The sequence below is a fragment of the Muntiacus reevesi genome, chromosome 3 (assembly GCF_963930625.1).
Source record: "Muntiacus reevesi chromosome 3, mMunRee1.1, whole genome shotgun sequence".
NCBI classification, from domain to species: Eukaryota; Metazoa; Chordata; class Mammalia; order Artiodactyla; family Cervidae; genus Muntiacus; species Muntiacus reevesi.
The window spans coordinates 113,123,122-113,140,156 of NC_089251.1; the positions used below are offsets into that span (position 1 = coordinate 113,123,122).

The 17,035-nt window shown below is 53.1% G+C and overlaps 1 protein-coding gene across 8 annotated transcripts in view; it reads left to right on the forward strand.

Annotated features, from left to right (window-relative positions):
* Positions 1–846: 846 nt before the first annotated feature.
* Positions 847–17,035, forward strand: part of EPB41 (erythrocyte membrane protein band 4.1) — a 177,594-nt gene continuing 161,405 nt past the window's right edge. For 2 of the 8 annotated variants that reach the window (XM_065930221.1, XM_065930222.1), the window contains exon 1: positions 5,842–5,921. In XM_065930221.1, the coding sequence (XP_065786293.1) occupies positions 5,854–5,921 (68 nt within the window). In that variant the 5' untranslated portion in view covers positions 5,842–5,853. Of the gene's footprint in view, positions 978–5,841; positions 5,922–17,035 lie in introns of those variants that run through there. The other 6 variants (XM_065930230.1, XM_065930223.1, XM_065930226.1 and 3 more) reach the window with 6 other exon arrangements.

The window sequence follows — 17,035 nt, forward strand, 5'->3', positions numbered from 1 at the left end:
CAGTCATGTCCATGATCCTACGGACTGTACCCCGCCAGGCTCCTCTGTCCATGGGATTTCCGAACAAGAATACTGGAGTGGGTTGCTATTTCCTTCTCCAGAGATCTTTCCGACCCAGGGACTGAGCCTGCATCTCCTGCATTGGCAAACGGATGCTTTTACCACTGAGCCACCTGGGAGGCCCCTGGATCTCTTCGAGCACAGCTCTGAAATGCGGTGAAGAGGGGAGGGGATTTAGACCAGTGACTATGTAAGCCCCTTCCAGCGTTGATGGGACAGACGATAAGGAGGGCAAAGTGTCTGAGTGGAAAGATGCGAATAAAGGGAACCAGAGGCCACGTTTACTGAAGACCACCCACTGTGCGCCAGCCCTGCGCTTGGTACTTAACATATACTGCTAATTCTCAGGAAAATATTCTTCAAGGTTTATATTTGAGGAAACAGCTTCAGAGTAGTGACTCTGACACAGGTGGCACAGGTCATCCAGGTGTCCTCGCCAGGATTACTTCCCTAGTCCCCTATGACCAAGCCCGTGTCTCCCTTCCAGCCTTAGGGTGTAGCACCACGTGGCAAATTGCATCATACTTTTGCCATATGACGTTAGACACCGCACCAGCCAATTCAGGCGCTCCCAGTTCGAGCCTCCGCAGACCCAGCGGGTCAGCAACCCTACCGGCGAGCGCTGGGCGTCCCGTCAGGCCGCACCTGCAGCCCTCGCCTCTTCCCGGTTGCGACGCTCTCTCTGCCCCGCCCAGTTCCTCCCCCCTTCCCCGCCGCCCTGCTGACTGGCAGTTGCCTGCACCAATCCTAAGGCACCCCGGGTCGGGGGCGGGGCCTCACGCCAGAGTTGCCCTGTCAGTGCAGGTGGAGGCCCCCGAAGGGGCAAAGTGGCAGGAACCTCTTAAAGGGCGAGAGCGGCGGAGGGCGAGAACGCGGCCCGGCCCGGCCCGGCCAGGTCCCCGCCCTGTCCAGCCCAGGTGAGCCTGGACCTCCTGGGGGACGAGCCCGGGTCCCGGGAGGGACGGGGTGAGAGACAGACGGACGCACTCCGCAAGGGCCCGGGGCGTCCCGCGGGGAGCGGGGAGAGGTCTGGTTCTCAGGGTCGGGGGTGCTATAGAGGCCCCCGGTCCCCAGTTCCGAGCTGGGAGTCCAGTGGGGGGGGTCTGGGATCCCCGAAGTTCAGGGTGCGGTGAGGGGCAGGGGAGGCAGGAAGGGGGTCCGAGAGCTCGCGTCCGGAGCTGGGCGCTTGGCGCGCGGTCCCAGCCGGCTCCGGGCCTGTCTGGGGCGGGGGTCCGGGGTGAGGGGCGGGCGGGCGGGTCTCTGCGGAGGGCTGCAGCCCAGGCTTCCCCCCCCACCACCCCCTCAACCCCGCCCTGTCGGCCCCGCGTGCTCCGGCGGGGCGGGCTGCAGCGCCACTGGAGCTGGCGGGAGGGCGGCGTGCGCCGGGAGCGGGCAGCCCGGTCCGGGCCCCTGCGCCCCGCTCCGGGCCTTACGTAACTGACTTTGAGTTTCCGGACTGAGGGACCCGCGAGCTGGGGCGCCGGCTCTGCCGGCCAGGGTGGCTCTGCTGTCGCCGCCCCCGCCGCACACGCTCCGTTTCCAGGCTGGGTTTAGGGGACTTCTCTCTGCCTCCCGTCGGCCGGGTCTCCCTGTCGGGCTCTGGTTCCGGCTCGCTCTCATCTCCCGGTTCCCTGTGACTCTCGTCTCCTCTGTGTGTGGCCCGGCCTCTCCCTGTCCTGCCCTCATCTACACTTTCCAGCAGACCCCACCTCTGTGGGTTGGGATAGGACTTCTTTCCTCCAGCAAATTGGAGGCCAGGACGTGTCCAGACCGACCTCAGCCCAAGCTTGCCCCAGGAGGGCGGGGAGGACTACCTGGTAGGATTGGGGGAGGTTACTCCAGTAGCCCACAGATTCTTCTGGGAGAGGAGCGACTGAATGTGACCCCTTAAACGCCCAGATTAGAACTGAAGGCAGCTTCCCCCGCTCCCTCCCCCCACCTTTGCTTCTGAGCCCTTTTCTCCAGGAGGAGGTTTGGGGAGAGCCTGACCTGGGTTGGGGCTTTGGGCAGCTGGAAGTCCCTGGAAGAACTGCTCAGCTGCTGAAGGATGAGGGTGGGGCCCTGGGGGGGGGGGCAGAACACTGGAGAGCCCTAGAGGTTACTTACTGCATGCGCCCACCTTCACCCCAGTTACAAGCTGGGGACTGGCATTGGCAGGAGGCTGGGGGTGGGGAGGGGATCAACAGGAGGCCACCAGAAGACTTTTCATTGGCCGGGGGTCGGGGGGTGGGGAGGGAGGTTTAAGTGACAGACTCTCAGGTCTAAGGGGCACTTAGTGGGGTCACTCTCTGCCTTCAGGGTCCTTCTGAGCGCCAGAGAAACAGACACCTCAGAAATAACTCCTGCACCGCTGCTGTCTGGTGCATGTAAACAAGGTGTTAAGAGCACCGGTGAGGTGGGAGTTGTTAACTGACCAGGGGTGGGAGCTAGGGGAAGAAGGGCTTTCCGAAGCTGTAGGGAGCAGAGAGGAGGGAGAGAAGGGGACTTCGGGGACCCTATAGACTTTTCTTGCAGCAGAACTGTGTTTGAAGCCTGGCCCTGCCATTTTCTTGCTATGTGACCTTGCATGAGTCACTTCACCTCTCTGAGCCCCAGGTTCCTCCTTTGTCAATAATCCAGATCTTACAGGCATTAGCAGAATCAAATGAGTACTGAGTGTGCAGTGACCAGAATGGTAGCTGGTCTGGGAAGAGGCCAGCAGGGGTGCATTAAGAAGGGAATGGAGTGAGGAAGCCCTGAGGTTTCCTCTGTGTATACAGGAGAGTCAGGCAGGACCTGCCAGGTCCCTGGCAATGTGGGATACGGGTGGAGTGTCTTGTGTGGGTGACACCCATCTGTTTTCTGATCAGTCCATCTCTGAACTGCCTAGACCAGGCTAGCCTCCTTCCTGAAGGCCCCAGGCACCAAGAGAAGCTCCCAGGCTGCCTCGCTCCCTAGGCCAGTGGGAATGGGGCTGTGGCAGGGCAAGGCCAGCACCCTGTTTGCAGAATGGACACTGGCCGGGAGCCTGGCTGCCTGCGCTGGGCAGGAACATCCCAGCCTGGCTGGGAAGATGCTGACACTGTAGAGGCCTCTGGAGGCCCAAAGCTCTGCTGGCTGGAGTTGGGTGCGGCTGATAGGATCTGAGACAGAGGCTGGCCAGGGTGGGAGCGAGGAAGGGAGGTGCAAGGAATGACCCCCTGGAGGGGGAGCCTGAGCAGAGCTGTGGAACCAGAGAGGAATTTCATGTGGTTGTTCCCCAGACCTTCCCGGAGCACCTCCTGCTTGACTGTATGGCTCTGCTAACCAAAGGGCTGAATGTGCTGTGCAGTGCTTAGTCACTCAGTCGTGTCTGACTCTTTGCAACCCCACGGACAGTAGCCCACCAGAATCCTCATGGGGATTCTCCAGGCAAGAATACTGGAGTGGGTTGTCATGCCCTCCTCCAGGGGATCTTCCCAACCCAGGGACTGAACCCAGGTCTCCCTCATTGCAGGCGGATTCTTTACTGTCTGAGCCACCAGGGTCAAATTGGATACCCATGAAAGGCTCACCGTAGAGGTCATGGTGGCCTAAGACTTGTTGGCGGCTTGTGGAGTAGACCTTTATGACGGTCCCCTGGGGGATGGGTCACTCAGAATTTCTCCAGGGCCTAAGATTCTGATGTTGGTTAACGGGGCAAGATTCTACTCTCTGATCGTCTGTGGGCAGTCACATTTCTCCCCAGGGTTTCAGTTTTCTCTTTCTGTGAAGGAACGTAGAGTCTCTAAGGTCTTCCAGCTTTTGTTACTGGAGCCCCCAGGACCTAGTTTGGGACTATCCTCACCCCACGTGAGGGGAGGGCAGAGAATGGGGATAAGGGCAAAGTTGAGTGTAATGGGCGCTCAAGTCCTGTTCTTGGCCTGTGTTCTCGAATCATAGTTAGAACTGTAGCCTCTTGAGCACTTGTGCAGGGTGCGCTATGCCAAGCCTTTCATATGCAACATTACGTAAGCCTCATCATCCCAACATCCTTGTGAGGGAATAGGTATTATCCCTATTCAGGGAGGTGAATTGACTTGAGCAGAGTCACATAACTAGGAAGTGACTGGGCTGGGATTCTAAGCCAGGTCTGTCTGACTCCAAAGCCCAGATTCAGCTACAAGAGGGAGACTCCACCCAGTAGGTACTGAGGCGCCCGCATTGCTTAACCCTTACTTGCAGAACCTGCCTGACCCCTGCAGGGTGAGCTCACAGCTCTGAGAGGCTAGGGAGGTGGGGGACAGGCTGTGTGGGTGCCCTCTGGGCCCAATGAGCAGGAGGGAAAGGAACAGAAGGAGCAACTTGTGGGTCAGGGCCTCACAGGGAACTTCTCCAAAGGGCCAGTAAGAGCTGGGCATGAAAGGCAGCCTGGGGTATATGGCCAATTTGGATCTCAGTTTCTCCATCAGTAAAGCATGGGTTTGGAGTCGTTGAGTGCAGACATTCCTTGGCCTGCGGGTGAGTGGCTGAAGTTGGCGATGGGGTCAAGGGTTAGAGGAGGGGTCAGGTAGCAGTGACTGAGCCTGTGGAGGGAGAGCTTGGATCCTGGGCTGGCTGTTTGACATTTGAAAGGCTTGGCACAGAGCGCCATGCATAGTAAGTGCTCAGGAGGCTGCAGTTCTAATTATGATTTGAGATTTCAGATGAAGAAGGGACTGAAGCTGGAGACGTGCAAAGGCTTGTCTGGGGCTGGACAGATAGTATTGCAGAGACTGAAGGGAAAAATGGAAGGGAGAACAAAATCCAGGCAGGTGCCAGCTGGAATCTTGGCTCAACCACTTACCTAGGTTTGGAGATGTGAAGTAAGGGCCCAAGAACCCACAGAGAAGAGTCCCATCACCTCACTATGCTCATCTGTAAAATGGGAATAGTAATTCTGTCTTGGTCCACTTCCTGGGTTACTGGGAAGGTCGGCAGTTTGTGGAATCAGGTGAGAAGGTGAGGGCTAGTTATTTTTCAGTTCAATGCTGCAGTTCTGGCTGTATGTTTGTGGAGAGGGAGCATTTCTGATAACAACTCTGCAGAGATGCTTTACCCTGGGGATGCATTGGAGACCAGCCCTATTTATGTCACCAATAAATGTCACCGCTATTTATTGAGTATAATTAGTTACCATACACCAGGCACTGGGCTTAGAGCTTCACCTCTTGTCTCCTTTCATCTCTACCTTCTCAGGTGGCCTGACCCACACTAGAGGCCTCTGAAACCCATGCCTACAGCTCCCTATGGTAACAGTAGCAAACATTTCTGAAGAGTTTACTCTGTTACTGTGTGCCAAGCATTCTTCAAAATGTTTTACATATGTTAACTCAGTCTTCAAAACAACCCTGGAGGTGGGTACTAATATTTTCCCCATTTTACTGAAGAATAACTGAGGTGCAGAGAAATGAAGAAATAGGCCTGGTATCACAAAGCTAGTGTGTTGTAGAGCCAGGGTATGGACCCAAGTTCTTAAGCCTCCTCCTTGAAGCGCTCATCACAGTTGCAATTCAGTTTTTATAAGATTGCCTCCTCACTGACTGTAGGTTCCATGAGGGCAAGGACTGACGCCTGGAACACAGTAGGTGCTCAGCTAATGTTTGTGCACAGGGATCCCGCTGCTTCCAGTGGGCTGGGCCCTGGGAGACCTCATGAGCTCAGGGTAGATTATCAGATTGCTGACCAAGAGGGTATCTGTCCCAGAGAGCCCCCGAGGCAGAGGGAGGGTTCCCCTGGACCCATGCTCAGGCCAAAGAGGGACCCCGAAGACATGTTTGTTGGCTGTCCTGTGTCTCACTGATGTCTTTTCCTTCCATGTGCCACTGTGGCGATGGCTCCGCGGCTTCTCCCCGACGGCTGCGTGACCCCGTGGCTGCTTCTGGGTGAGTACTGGTTCTGCTAAGGAACGGCCACGTGGCTCTAAGGCCACTGGGAGGTATAAAGGGAGGCCTGGGGTGGGGGGAGGAAGAGCCCTGGGAGGGTCCTAACTCTGAAGTTAGATTACTGTCACAACCAGCTGACTTTTCGCCGGATGCATGGCATGCTGAAGTGATTTTGGGGTCACGTGACACAATGCAAAGGTCTCAGGGGCAGACTGGCCTGGAATGGAATCCTTATTCTGCCATGTGCAGGTTAGGTGGCTCTTTGCATCTCAGTTTCGCCTCTGTGAGCTGGGACTGTTAACACCTACCTGATACAAGCATGTTTGTTGTTTTATTCGTGTGAACCCCACGAGGGCCGGGATGTTTGTTCTCCTGCTCACTGCTGTCCCCTAGCACTGAGGATAGAATGACTCGTCGTAGATGTGCAGTGAATATTTCTGAATGAAAGCACATATAAATTCGGAATCACGGTGCACCCATCGATGTACTTTGTATTGGATTAAAAGGCTAATGCATGTGAAGTGCCCAGCGTTAAGGGTCTCAGTGAACATGAATCCTCTCTTTGCTCCCAAGATGGTGAATTCCTTGGGGTCAGGTCTCTGTTAAGTGAGCCCCCGGTCCTCTGAACGGAGTGTGGGGTCAAGTACCAAGCAGGCATCAGGGAGCACAGAGAGTGGCCTAGGCTGCTAGACTAGGGCCTCTGCTTAGGTCTGGGGAAGGAGTGGGGAAGCTTCTGGATGTCATCAGAAGGGTGGGGCTGCTTGCTGGGGGTCTAGGGCTGAAGGCGGGAGGGATGAGGAGGGACTCTGCCTCCCGAGACTGCCACTTTCCTAGCTGTGTGACTTCGGACAAGACACAACCCTCTCTGAGTTCTGGAGACCTCATCAGAGACATGCATATCCTGACACCTGCCCGACGTGGGCAGCGGGAGGAGCTGGTGAGAAGTGCTGGGCATAGGCCCTGCTGGGTAACTGCTGGTTTCCTCCCCACCCTGGGCTCACTCTGGGAGGGGACAAAGCAGAGAGTTCCTCTTTTTGGCTCCTTTCTCCTACTTTTAACTTCCCACCCAGGAGGAACTAGAATCTAGGAGTCAGGAGCCCCACACTCCCCAGCAGGCTGGCCAGGGTCCAGGGATAAGGGTTGGCCTCTGCCCAGTGTGGGAGTGGCTGAGTGCAGGACTCAGCTCTGCCATTTTTTGTTGTTGTTGTGTGACTTGATTCAATTACCCACCATCTCTGGGCCTCGGTTACCTCACCTGTTAAAATAGGGTGAGTAAAACATACTTCCCTAGAAGGATTATTTAATGAGCAAATGGGTGGAGCAGGAACTATCCTCACTGTCAGTGTTTGGCCCTGGAGGCTCCAGTGGGGGAGCCTGGAGAATTGCATCCTGCCTTGGCCTGGGGATCCTGAGATTGGAGTCATCATATGTACTATTGCCGCTTATTGGAATTTTTTAATACGCTGGGCTGGTTATTATATGTTATTCTAGACACATTATCTCATCTAGTCCTCCCAGTGACCCTATGAGGTAGGCATTATGGCCCCTACTTTATGGATGATGTAATTGGTGCTGAGTAAATCAAGTGAGTTACCCAGAGTCACAGAGTTATTTGGGAGTGGAGTTGGGGCTCAGACCCAAGTCTGCTCACCTCACTGCCACAGTTCTTAGTGTGAAACTCACCTGCCCACGAAGGTAGAGGCTGGGTCTGAGTCTTTTCTGTCTATCTCCATCACCCAGCACAGGGTTGGTGGGGGCTGCTGGACTTTCTGCTGCACACACACACACACACCCCACCCCCACCTAGTCTGGTGCTCCAAAAGTATTGAAAGGAGAGAATAGAAAGCCAAAGGCCTGACAGCGTAGTAGTCAAGAGTCAGATAGACCCGGCTTTGAATCCTGGATCTGTTGCTTTCTAGTTGTGTGACCTTGGGCAAGACATTTAACCTTTTAGAATCATACTGTCCTTATCTGTAAAATGGGGATAAAGAAAGAACCTGCCTACCTCTTAAGAATTCTTATGAGGACTAAATGATGCACGTAAGGCACATGGTGAGTACTCAATGATAGCAATTATTGTTATTATAGTTATAATTATGAGTATTATTTTGGGATTACAAAAACATCCCTCTTGAGACAGTGGAGACCAGGCATGGGAGGAACATGCCGGGGATGGGTGGGTAGTCACCAATCTAACAGGTTCTGAAAGGCGCCCACATGTGGGAAGGGAGGAGGCCTCTTGGAAGTAAGAATGTTCTTCCCTTTCCTAGCTGTCTGCTTTCACTCACGCCCACTCTATCTGGCTCCGTTCTGGGCATGGGGCACAGAGGTGAATCTATGTCATCTCTGCTCCCACCGTCTCCTGCCCTGAGGATCTCAGAGTCTGGTTGGGGAGGAGGACACAGAAACTACCAACTCCACCTCTGATTGATGCAAAGTGTGACCTGCGAATATCTCTTCAGGCAAAGACCAGGAGAAAGGGCTGTCCTAGTGGAAGGAATTGCTTTGCCAAGAACAGAGCCGTGACCTGCACTTGGGGGAACACGGCTGAAGAGACAGGTTCAGGGGAGTTAGGGGACTTGACGTGGAGGCCACGGGGGCTGTTGGACAGGAAGCTGGGGAATGGGGTGGTCAGGCTTGTATTGCAGGAGGATCACTTGGTGTGGAGGACAGACAGGAGAGAAGGGGCAGGGCAACTCTCCAGGTGAGCGGTGCTGAGATATGGGGCCTGGGACTGAGCTGGGGAGGGGGGAACACGCACCATGGGTGGCTGTGAGCTCTGTCCAGGAAGCAGAGCCAGAGCCTGCAGGGCATGTCAAGGGACCCCTGTGGGCAGGCAGGAGGGGACAGGTGAGAGTGATGTCTTAGGTCTGGGGGTGATGGGACTCCCTGCTGGAGTCTCTGCTGAGGGACACAGCTGGGACGGGGGTAAAAGCCCCTTGTCTGCTCCGTGCACCTTCTACCTCAGTTCCCCCAGGGCCCATGCCCCTCCTGCTGCCTTAGGGGTCCCTTGTGGTGACTCCGGCAGGGATGGGAGCTCTTTGGGGGTGGAGGCGGGTGGGGCTGTGAGATGCAGACAAGCCTTGGGTTCTAGCCCTGCCAATGCCACTGATGTCTGTGTGGCCCCTGGAAGTCACCACCACCTCTCTTGCCCTGTTGTCCTCGCCTTGGAAGCGTGGATGAGGAAATCTGCTTTGGGGGCTTCCCTGGTGGTCCAGTGGTTAAGACTCTGTGCTTCCTCTGCAGAGGGCATGGTTTAATCCCTAGTCGGTCGGTTGGGGAAGTTCCGCATGTTGTGAGGTGAGGCCAAAGGGAAAAAAAAAAGTGAAAAGTAATAACTTTTTTAAGAAAAGAAAACCTGTTTAGCTTGCCTCAGCGTTTCAATGAGAAAATACAAGCAGGGACAACAAACATCTATCGAGTGTAGACTGTGTATTAGGTTCTGTGGCGGGGGTGGGCGGTGCACAAAGGTGATGCAGAGAGGAGGTTCCTCCCCTTCAGGAAGCATGAAGTGACTGAGCCCAGACCAGCAGGTGGTTAACAGTGGGCATCAGGGGAAGAGAGAGCTCAGCGGGGATCTGAAGGATGAATAAGAGCTCTCTAGGTGGGCAGTGGAGGGAACAGACTCCCAGCCTAGGGAACAGCGTGTGTGAAGGCTTGAAGCTACCGCACGTGCTCAGACCCTAAGTACCTAGTTTGGTATGGCCGGAGCAGAAAGGGAGAGGTCGGTGCTGATTTCGATGAGGCTGGACAGGGAGGCAGGCCCAGATCCCACACTTGCTACCCTTTTCTTCCTGTGCCTTCGTAACTGCTGCCCCCCTCACTGAGACCGCCAGGGCCCTTTCCCCCCTCTCCTCTCCCCACCCACCCTCCCCTTCCCTCCTTGTTCCTCTCCCCCAACTCTGGTCACACCCAGCGGCTGCTTCTCTCAGGAGTCAACAAACTGGGTTCCCTGCCTGCTCTGCCATGTATGGGTTGTGTGGCCTTCGGTCGTTTTGCCCTCCCTGAACCTCAGTTTCCACTTCAGTGAAATGGGGACAGTGACTTTCCTCACAGTGAAGACTGGAGGCTTCAATGAGGTAAGCCCCACAAATGGCCTTGTGGGGTCTGAATGTCATAGGCACCCGTCAAAGGCAGCTCTACTGAAATCATCATGATTTGGACTTCTTGGTCTCCCTGGTCCCGCCCACTGCTTCCCCTGCCTCTCCTGGCAGCCAGCGCTGGCCAACAAAGGAAGGAAAGGATTAAGAAACAGCCCCATATCTCCAGCGGGTCCTGGCCCACAGCCGAGGTTGTTCCCGCCTGTCCTTTGCCCCCCTTGGCCTTGGGCCTAAGGACATGTGGTTTTAAGGCCTGGGCTCCCCCCAGCTCCCCACCCAGGAAGCCCCTCCCAGACTAGAGGCCAAAACCAGCAGCAGCCCTGAAAAAGGGACAAAAATTTTTTAAATACGTAGCTTAATTTTTTTCCCCTGCAAGCTGATAATCATGCTCTTTTTTTTCTGGGTGATTGGGAGAGGAGCAAATGTCATGTCCTGTATCTGTGGGTGGCCCCATAGTCTGGGTGGAACTGGAGCCCTGAGCCTCTTGGATTTTACAGCAGAGGCTGGTGACCAAGTCTCTTTTGGTACAGATGTGGGAAACTCCGATCAGAGTAGGCGGCTGATGGCACAAGCTCACGCAGCAGGAACGTCGGTCTCCGGACCCGTTTTGCACTGTCCTGTGAATGCTTGTGATGCTGGCTATCACGGCACCTCCCTGAGCCTCGGTTTCCTCTGCTGTGGGATGGGGTGACTTTACTGTGAGGACTGGCAGTAAGGTGAATAGAGCCCTTAGTCTGGGGCTCAGCACAGTGAGGCCTCAATGGTAGGTTGTTGTTTGGTCGCTCAGTGATACGGGATCATTGTGTGTGTGTGTGTGTGCACGCGCGCACAGTTGCTCAGTCATGTCTGACTCTTGTGACCCCATGGACTGTAGTCCCCGAGGCTTCTCTGTCCATGGGATTTCTCAGGCAAGAATACTGGAGTGGATTGCCATTTCCTTCTGCAGGGGATCTTTCCCACCCAGGGATCGAACCCGCACCTCCTGAGTTGGCAGGTGGATTCTTTGCCACCGTGCCACCAGGGAATTCCCAGTGGTAGGGAGCAACTGTGATTGCTGTGATAACTGCTGCCTCTGAGAACATCTCAGTCTAGGGACTTGGAGTATTTGATAGTTTCTTGTTGAACAGGTGACGTCCAGTAGACTGGTTTCAGAGTCAGAGGCTCAGCATCTCCCCCACCACCCTCCCACCCCCTGCTTCCCCCTTCCTGGTTGGCTGGAACACTCTAGCCTCACCCTCGGCCTGATTTTGGCCTCTGCCCCTGGCCTGTCTCTGCCCTCTGGGCACCACGCCTGCACGGCCTCTCTTCCAGGAGTCACACGAGGACAGAGTTGCCCTTCCGCAGCCTCCACTGCTCCATCGCCACTGCAAGTGCTTGGGAAAAGCAGAGTCAGGAGGGTCTTGCATCATCCAGGCTTTGGCTGGATTTATTACTGTGGGGACAGATGAGGGCCCAGGGGCAGAGGTGGCTTCTGAGCTCTCTGGCACTGTCCTCAGGGAGCTAAGTGGACACTAAGACTTTCGCAGAGGCTGTGAGATGGGTCTCAAGGGGCAAACTGGGTCCAGGCCTCAAATCTGGTGGAGTGGAAGGACCACTACACTGGGGGCTGGAGGGCTGCGTCCCTTCCCCATGCCCTCTCGGAGCCTCTGTTTTCTGATTTATAAAAGGAAGGGGTTTTATGTCAGAGGTTTCTACTAACATTACAGGATTAAAAGAAGGGATTTGGGGGCCAAGAGAGAGCTCCGTTTAAATCGCAGCTTCACCACTGACCAGCCATGGGGCCCCTAGCAAGGTCTTCTCCCTCAGTTTTCTCACCTATAAAATGGGAAAAATATTAGCAGCTTCTCATGGATACTTAAGGGCTCAACTAGATAATTCAGGTAGAGGCAGGCATAGCAGGCACACTGGAATGACTGTTACTGTTGTCATTGTGAGATTAGCAGAGGCAAGAAGAAAGAGCCAAGGCCAGTTATGGAGCAGTTCATGGAGAAGGCAGGGCTTGAGAATGTGCAGGATTCACCCATCCGTTCATCCCCTCGACACAGACGTAGTTAGATTTGCACAGACAGGGCACAGAGACGAGGGCAGGGAGGCTGGAGAAACCCGGAGGCAAGCAGACCTGCTGCTCTTGCGGTGTGATCGGTTCACGGTGTGCGTGTGTGCTCAGCCGTGTCCGGCTGTTTGGGACTCCATGGACTGTAGCCCACCAGGCTCCTCTGATCATGGACTTTTCCAGGCAAGGATACTGGAGTGGGTTGCCATTTCCTATTCCAGGGGATCTTCCCAACCCAGGGATTGAACCCGCGTCCCTTGCGTCTCCTGCCTTGGCAGGTGGATCCTTTACCACGGCACGGCCTGGGAAGCCTCTGTGGGATCATTACCTCTCTTCTTTGGGTCTTGTTTCCTCAACCGTAAAGCAGCAAGACAAGTGAGCGTTATCCTTACCTCTAGAGCTGTCCCAAGATGTAAGAGAGCTCAAGTACACGACGGGTGATCAGTCTATCTGATGCCTTTTCTTTCCCATTTCTGTTAACTACTTGGAGGTTTGATCTCAGGTGGCGAGTCCGTGAATCAACCATCCACACCGCCAACCATGTGCTGGTCCTTCAACCTGGAACACCTACCTCAGATCCTTCCATAACTCGTTCTCGCATCTCCTTAATTTGTTTGTTTAAATGTCACCGTCTCAGTGAGGCCTTTCCTGACAACTCTGTTTAACAATGTGACATTACAACACCAACATTCCCTATCCTCCCTCCCGGCTTATTTTTCTCCACATCTCTTACCATTCTTTGACCTACAATATTTTATGGAGTATTTACTTATTGTTTGACTCCCCTCACTGGCATGTAAGCTCAGAGACGATGGTGATATTTGTCTGTCTTGTTCAGTGTCATATCTCCTGTACCTAGAAGAGTCTGTGGTACATAGTAGGTGCTCAACAAATATTTCTGGAGTGAATTTTTAAAAATTAATTAATTTATTTTTGACTGTGCTTGGTCCTTGTTGCTATTCACAGGCTTTCTCTAGTTGCAGCAGGCAGGGGCTAGTTGCAGTACACGGGTTTCTCTTTGTGATGCCTTCTCTCGTTGCGGAGCACAGGGTCGAGAACACGGCACATGGGCTTCGTTGGTCTGTGGTATATGGAATCTTCCCAGATCAGGGATCGAACACCTGCGGTGGAAGGTGGACTCTCAACCACTGGCCCACCAGGGAAGTCCTTGTGGAGTGAATTAATGAATACATGAAACTCTCTTCTCTAGCACTAATCTGAGCGTGCGTGTGCACGCGCACACACACACACACACACACACACACACACACACACACACACACACACTAAATTAATAAATAATTGTGTGAGTGGTCATCATTCTCTCCATTTGCCAGATAATACTTTGGTTGGGTCAATCCTGAAGCCCTTTAGCTTCTGATATTTTCTGCCAGGGCATCAGTTTCCGTTGGAGTGCCCAGATCTTTTGTTCCTGAGTCTGAGCTATGCAGAATTTCTAGTTGGGACTGTTTGGCTGTTGGGCCCACATGGTTATTATGTCATTATTGGTAATTAGCACTTAGGCCCAGAGGATTGAGCTTTTTGTTTCTCAGCAGAAATCACAGCAGACAGCTGTGCTGGCCAGTGGGGCCCCAGGCCTGGAGCAGCTTCCTCTATAACTCCCAACTTCCAGCTATGGGTCCATGGCTTAGGGAGGCCAAGACAGAGGTGCCCAAAGCTAAGGGCATCTGCATAACCAGTTTAATCGCTGTCTTTCCCAGGCAGTGTTCTGGAAAGTTTCTTCCCCCTTACACCCTTGGTTCTCCATGCCTGGCTTGGTTTAGAAGGGATCCCATGCCCCTGGAGGAGCTAGGTGTGGTTTCCAAAGGTCTAGCTCATGGGGGCATTTTCTTTCTTTAAAAAAAATGAAAAAAAAATTTTTTTTAATTTATTTTCAACTGCTCTGGGTCTTTGTTGCTACACGCAGGCTTTCTCTAGTTATGGCAAGTGGGACTACTCTCTCATTTTGGTGCATGGGCTTCTCATTGCAGTGACTTCTCTTGTTGTGGAGCACAGGTTCCAGGGCATGTGGGCTCAGTAGTTGTGGCACACGGACTTAGTTGCCCTGAAGCATGTGGGATCTTCCTGGACCAGGGATCAAACCCTTATCCCCTGCACTGGCAGGTAGATTCCTAACCACTGGATCCCCAGGGAAGTCCCATAGAGGCATTTTCTGATGCCCAGGATTCAGATATTATGGGTGAAGGAAATAACCCAGTGTTTAAGCTGCTGAGTTGTTGGGTCCCTGCAGGCTTTTTGTTAACTTTTGCTGGGCTTCAGCTTTCTCATCCAGACAGAGATAAACAGATAAAGACACCTACGTGGCTTCACTGGGGAAGAGAGGCAGGATAGTGTAAGTGGGCAAGGATAGGGTTCTAGAATCAGACATACTTGGTTTCCCCACTATAGCCCTTCTTAGCTGTGTGAAAGTGAAAGTGGCTTAGTCATGTCTGACTCTTTGTGACCCCATGGACTATACAGTCCATGGAATTCTCCAGGCCAGAATACTGGAGTGGATAATCTATCCCTTCTCCAGGGGATCTTCCCAACCCAGGGATCAAACCCAGGTCTCCCACATTGCGCGTGAGTTCTTTACCAGCTGAGACACAAGGGAAGCCCAAGAATACTGGAGTGGGTAGCCTATCCCTTCTCCAGGGGATCTTCCTGATGCAGGAATTGAACCACCCAGGAATCAAACTGGGGTCTGCTGCATTGCAGGCAGATTCTTTACAAACTGAGCTATCAGGGAAGCTTGTGTGACACTAGGCAAATTACTTCACCTCTTTGACTTTAGTTCCCAAAGCTAAAGAATGGGGTTAAAATAGTACCCACTCCATAGGGTTGTGAGAACTAAATAAGAGAATTCAGGTAAAGGATCTAGGCATACAGAGTGCTGTCTACACTGGTATTACTGTAATGACCATTACAGAAAAGCAAACAATCTGTAAGAGCCCCAGCAATAAAGCCAGGCAGATGTGGGTTTGAATCCTAATTCTGACCCTTACTACCTGGGTGATCTTGGGGAAGTTTTTCACTTCTGAGACTCTTATTTCCTTATATATAGAATGGGCATTATAGTCATACCTTCCTCAAGGGGCTATTGTAAAGGTTCAGTGACATGTTGCATAAAAAGTACTTGGTACAATGGTTGGCACGTCATCCCCATTTTGCAGATAAGGAAGAGAGGGGTGGTGACTCGTCTGAACTCACATAGCATCTTAGTGGTGGAGCTAATTTTTTTAATAAGTATTAAATATATATATTTAAATTTGGCTGCACCGGGTCTTAGTTGTGGCATGCAGGATCTGTAGTTGTAGCATGTGGGATTTAATTCCCTGACCAGGGATCAAACCTGGGCCCCTTGCACTGGGAGTGTGGAGTCTTAGCCACTGGGCCAGCAGGGAAGTCCCAGTGGTGAAGCTTTGATTTAAACCCAGGTCTGCCTCCCTTGAAAGCCCCCGATCCTTTTACCTCTTTTTGCCATCACCCGAATATGGGATGAGGAGGAGGATGTTTATTCTTGGAGCTGCTGGACTCATCTGATTCATTCCATGGCCCCCAGTACCTACACATAGGAGGTGCTCAATAAATGTCTGCTGGCTGAAGAAAGGGGAACCAGTGTGCCCTCAGTTCTAGGGAGGCTTTTGCCTTGGGATGAGAGGTTTTTTCCTGCTTGGTCGATAGCAGAATAAAATAAAAATAAACTCAGTGCAGGTGTGGGCCTGTCATCTGAAAAACCCTTTGCACCTCCTACATAATTGATCCTTCTTGCTACCCTGTGACATCCTGGATAAGCACCTCCCTTCTATTGGTGTGGAAATGGGAGCCCAGAGAGGGTGTAATGGATGAATATTTGTGTCCTGTCCAAAATTCACGTTGAAGCCTTAATCCCAATGTGATGGTATTTGGAGACGGGGCCTTTGGGAGGCGATTAAGGTTAGATGAGGTCATGAGGAAGGGCCCTCATGATGAGATTAGTGTCCCTGTGAGAAGAGACACCAGCAAGCTCCCCCTCTCTCTGCCATGCTCGGGGCTGAGAAGAGATGGCTGTCTACAAATCAGGAAGAGAGCTCTTACTGGAATCTAACCAGGGTGGCACCCTGATCTTGGACTTCAGACTCCAGAACTGTGAGAATATAAATTTCTATTGCTTACGCCACCCATTCTATGGCATTTTGCTAAGGCAGCCTGAGCTAAGAGAGAGGGTAAGTGACTTGCCCAGAGCACACAGTGAACACTTGCTGCAGAGCTAAGGCTGGAGCTTATTTGTAGTCATTTCTCTCTTTTTTCCCCCATGGAAAAACTTCAGTCACTGGAGGGCTTAGAAATAGAGACTAGCTGAATGCAGGACAGACAGTTCAGGAACTGTCCTGCTTCAGCAACTCTGGAGGATCTTAGGGCAAGTCAAGCCTGGCCCCCAGTCCCTGCCTGCTTCGTCATAGCTCCTCCTCTTGCCCTCTCCCCAGGGAGGGTTGGGGCAGGCTGACTTCAGCAGGTTTAGAAGGGGCTCAGCGAACTGGTGGCACTGAGCCTGTCCCATGTTTCTTGGGAAGCCCTCTGGGCCTGGAGGGTTACCTGCCTGAGGGAGAGAGAATTAGTGCGTTAAGCTTGAGTGAGCTGGAAGCTTGGCTGGATCAGGGCCATTAGGCTCAGTCCAGCTGGTAAGAGAAGGGGGTTGGGAAGGGTCGTGGGAGGTCAGATCCTTGGGTCCCTCCTTGAATGTCCCAGGGCTCCAATCAGAAGCAGCCGCAGCAGGCTTTCCCTGGGGTCTTGGGACAGACGTTGATGTTGCTCCTTCATCTAATTTCCAAAGTGCTTTCTTGAGAGTGACATGAAAGCCGTGTGTAGCAGAGGACAGTGGTAGAAGACAGATTTAGCTTAAGCTGTGTGACATTGGGCAAATCATCTAATGTTTCTAGACTGTAGTTTCTTTGACTGTAATTGAGGCTAACAATACTTTG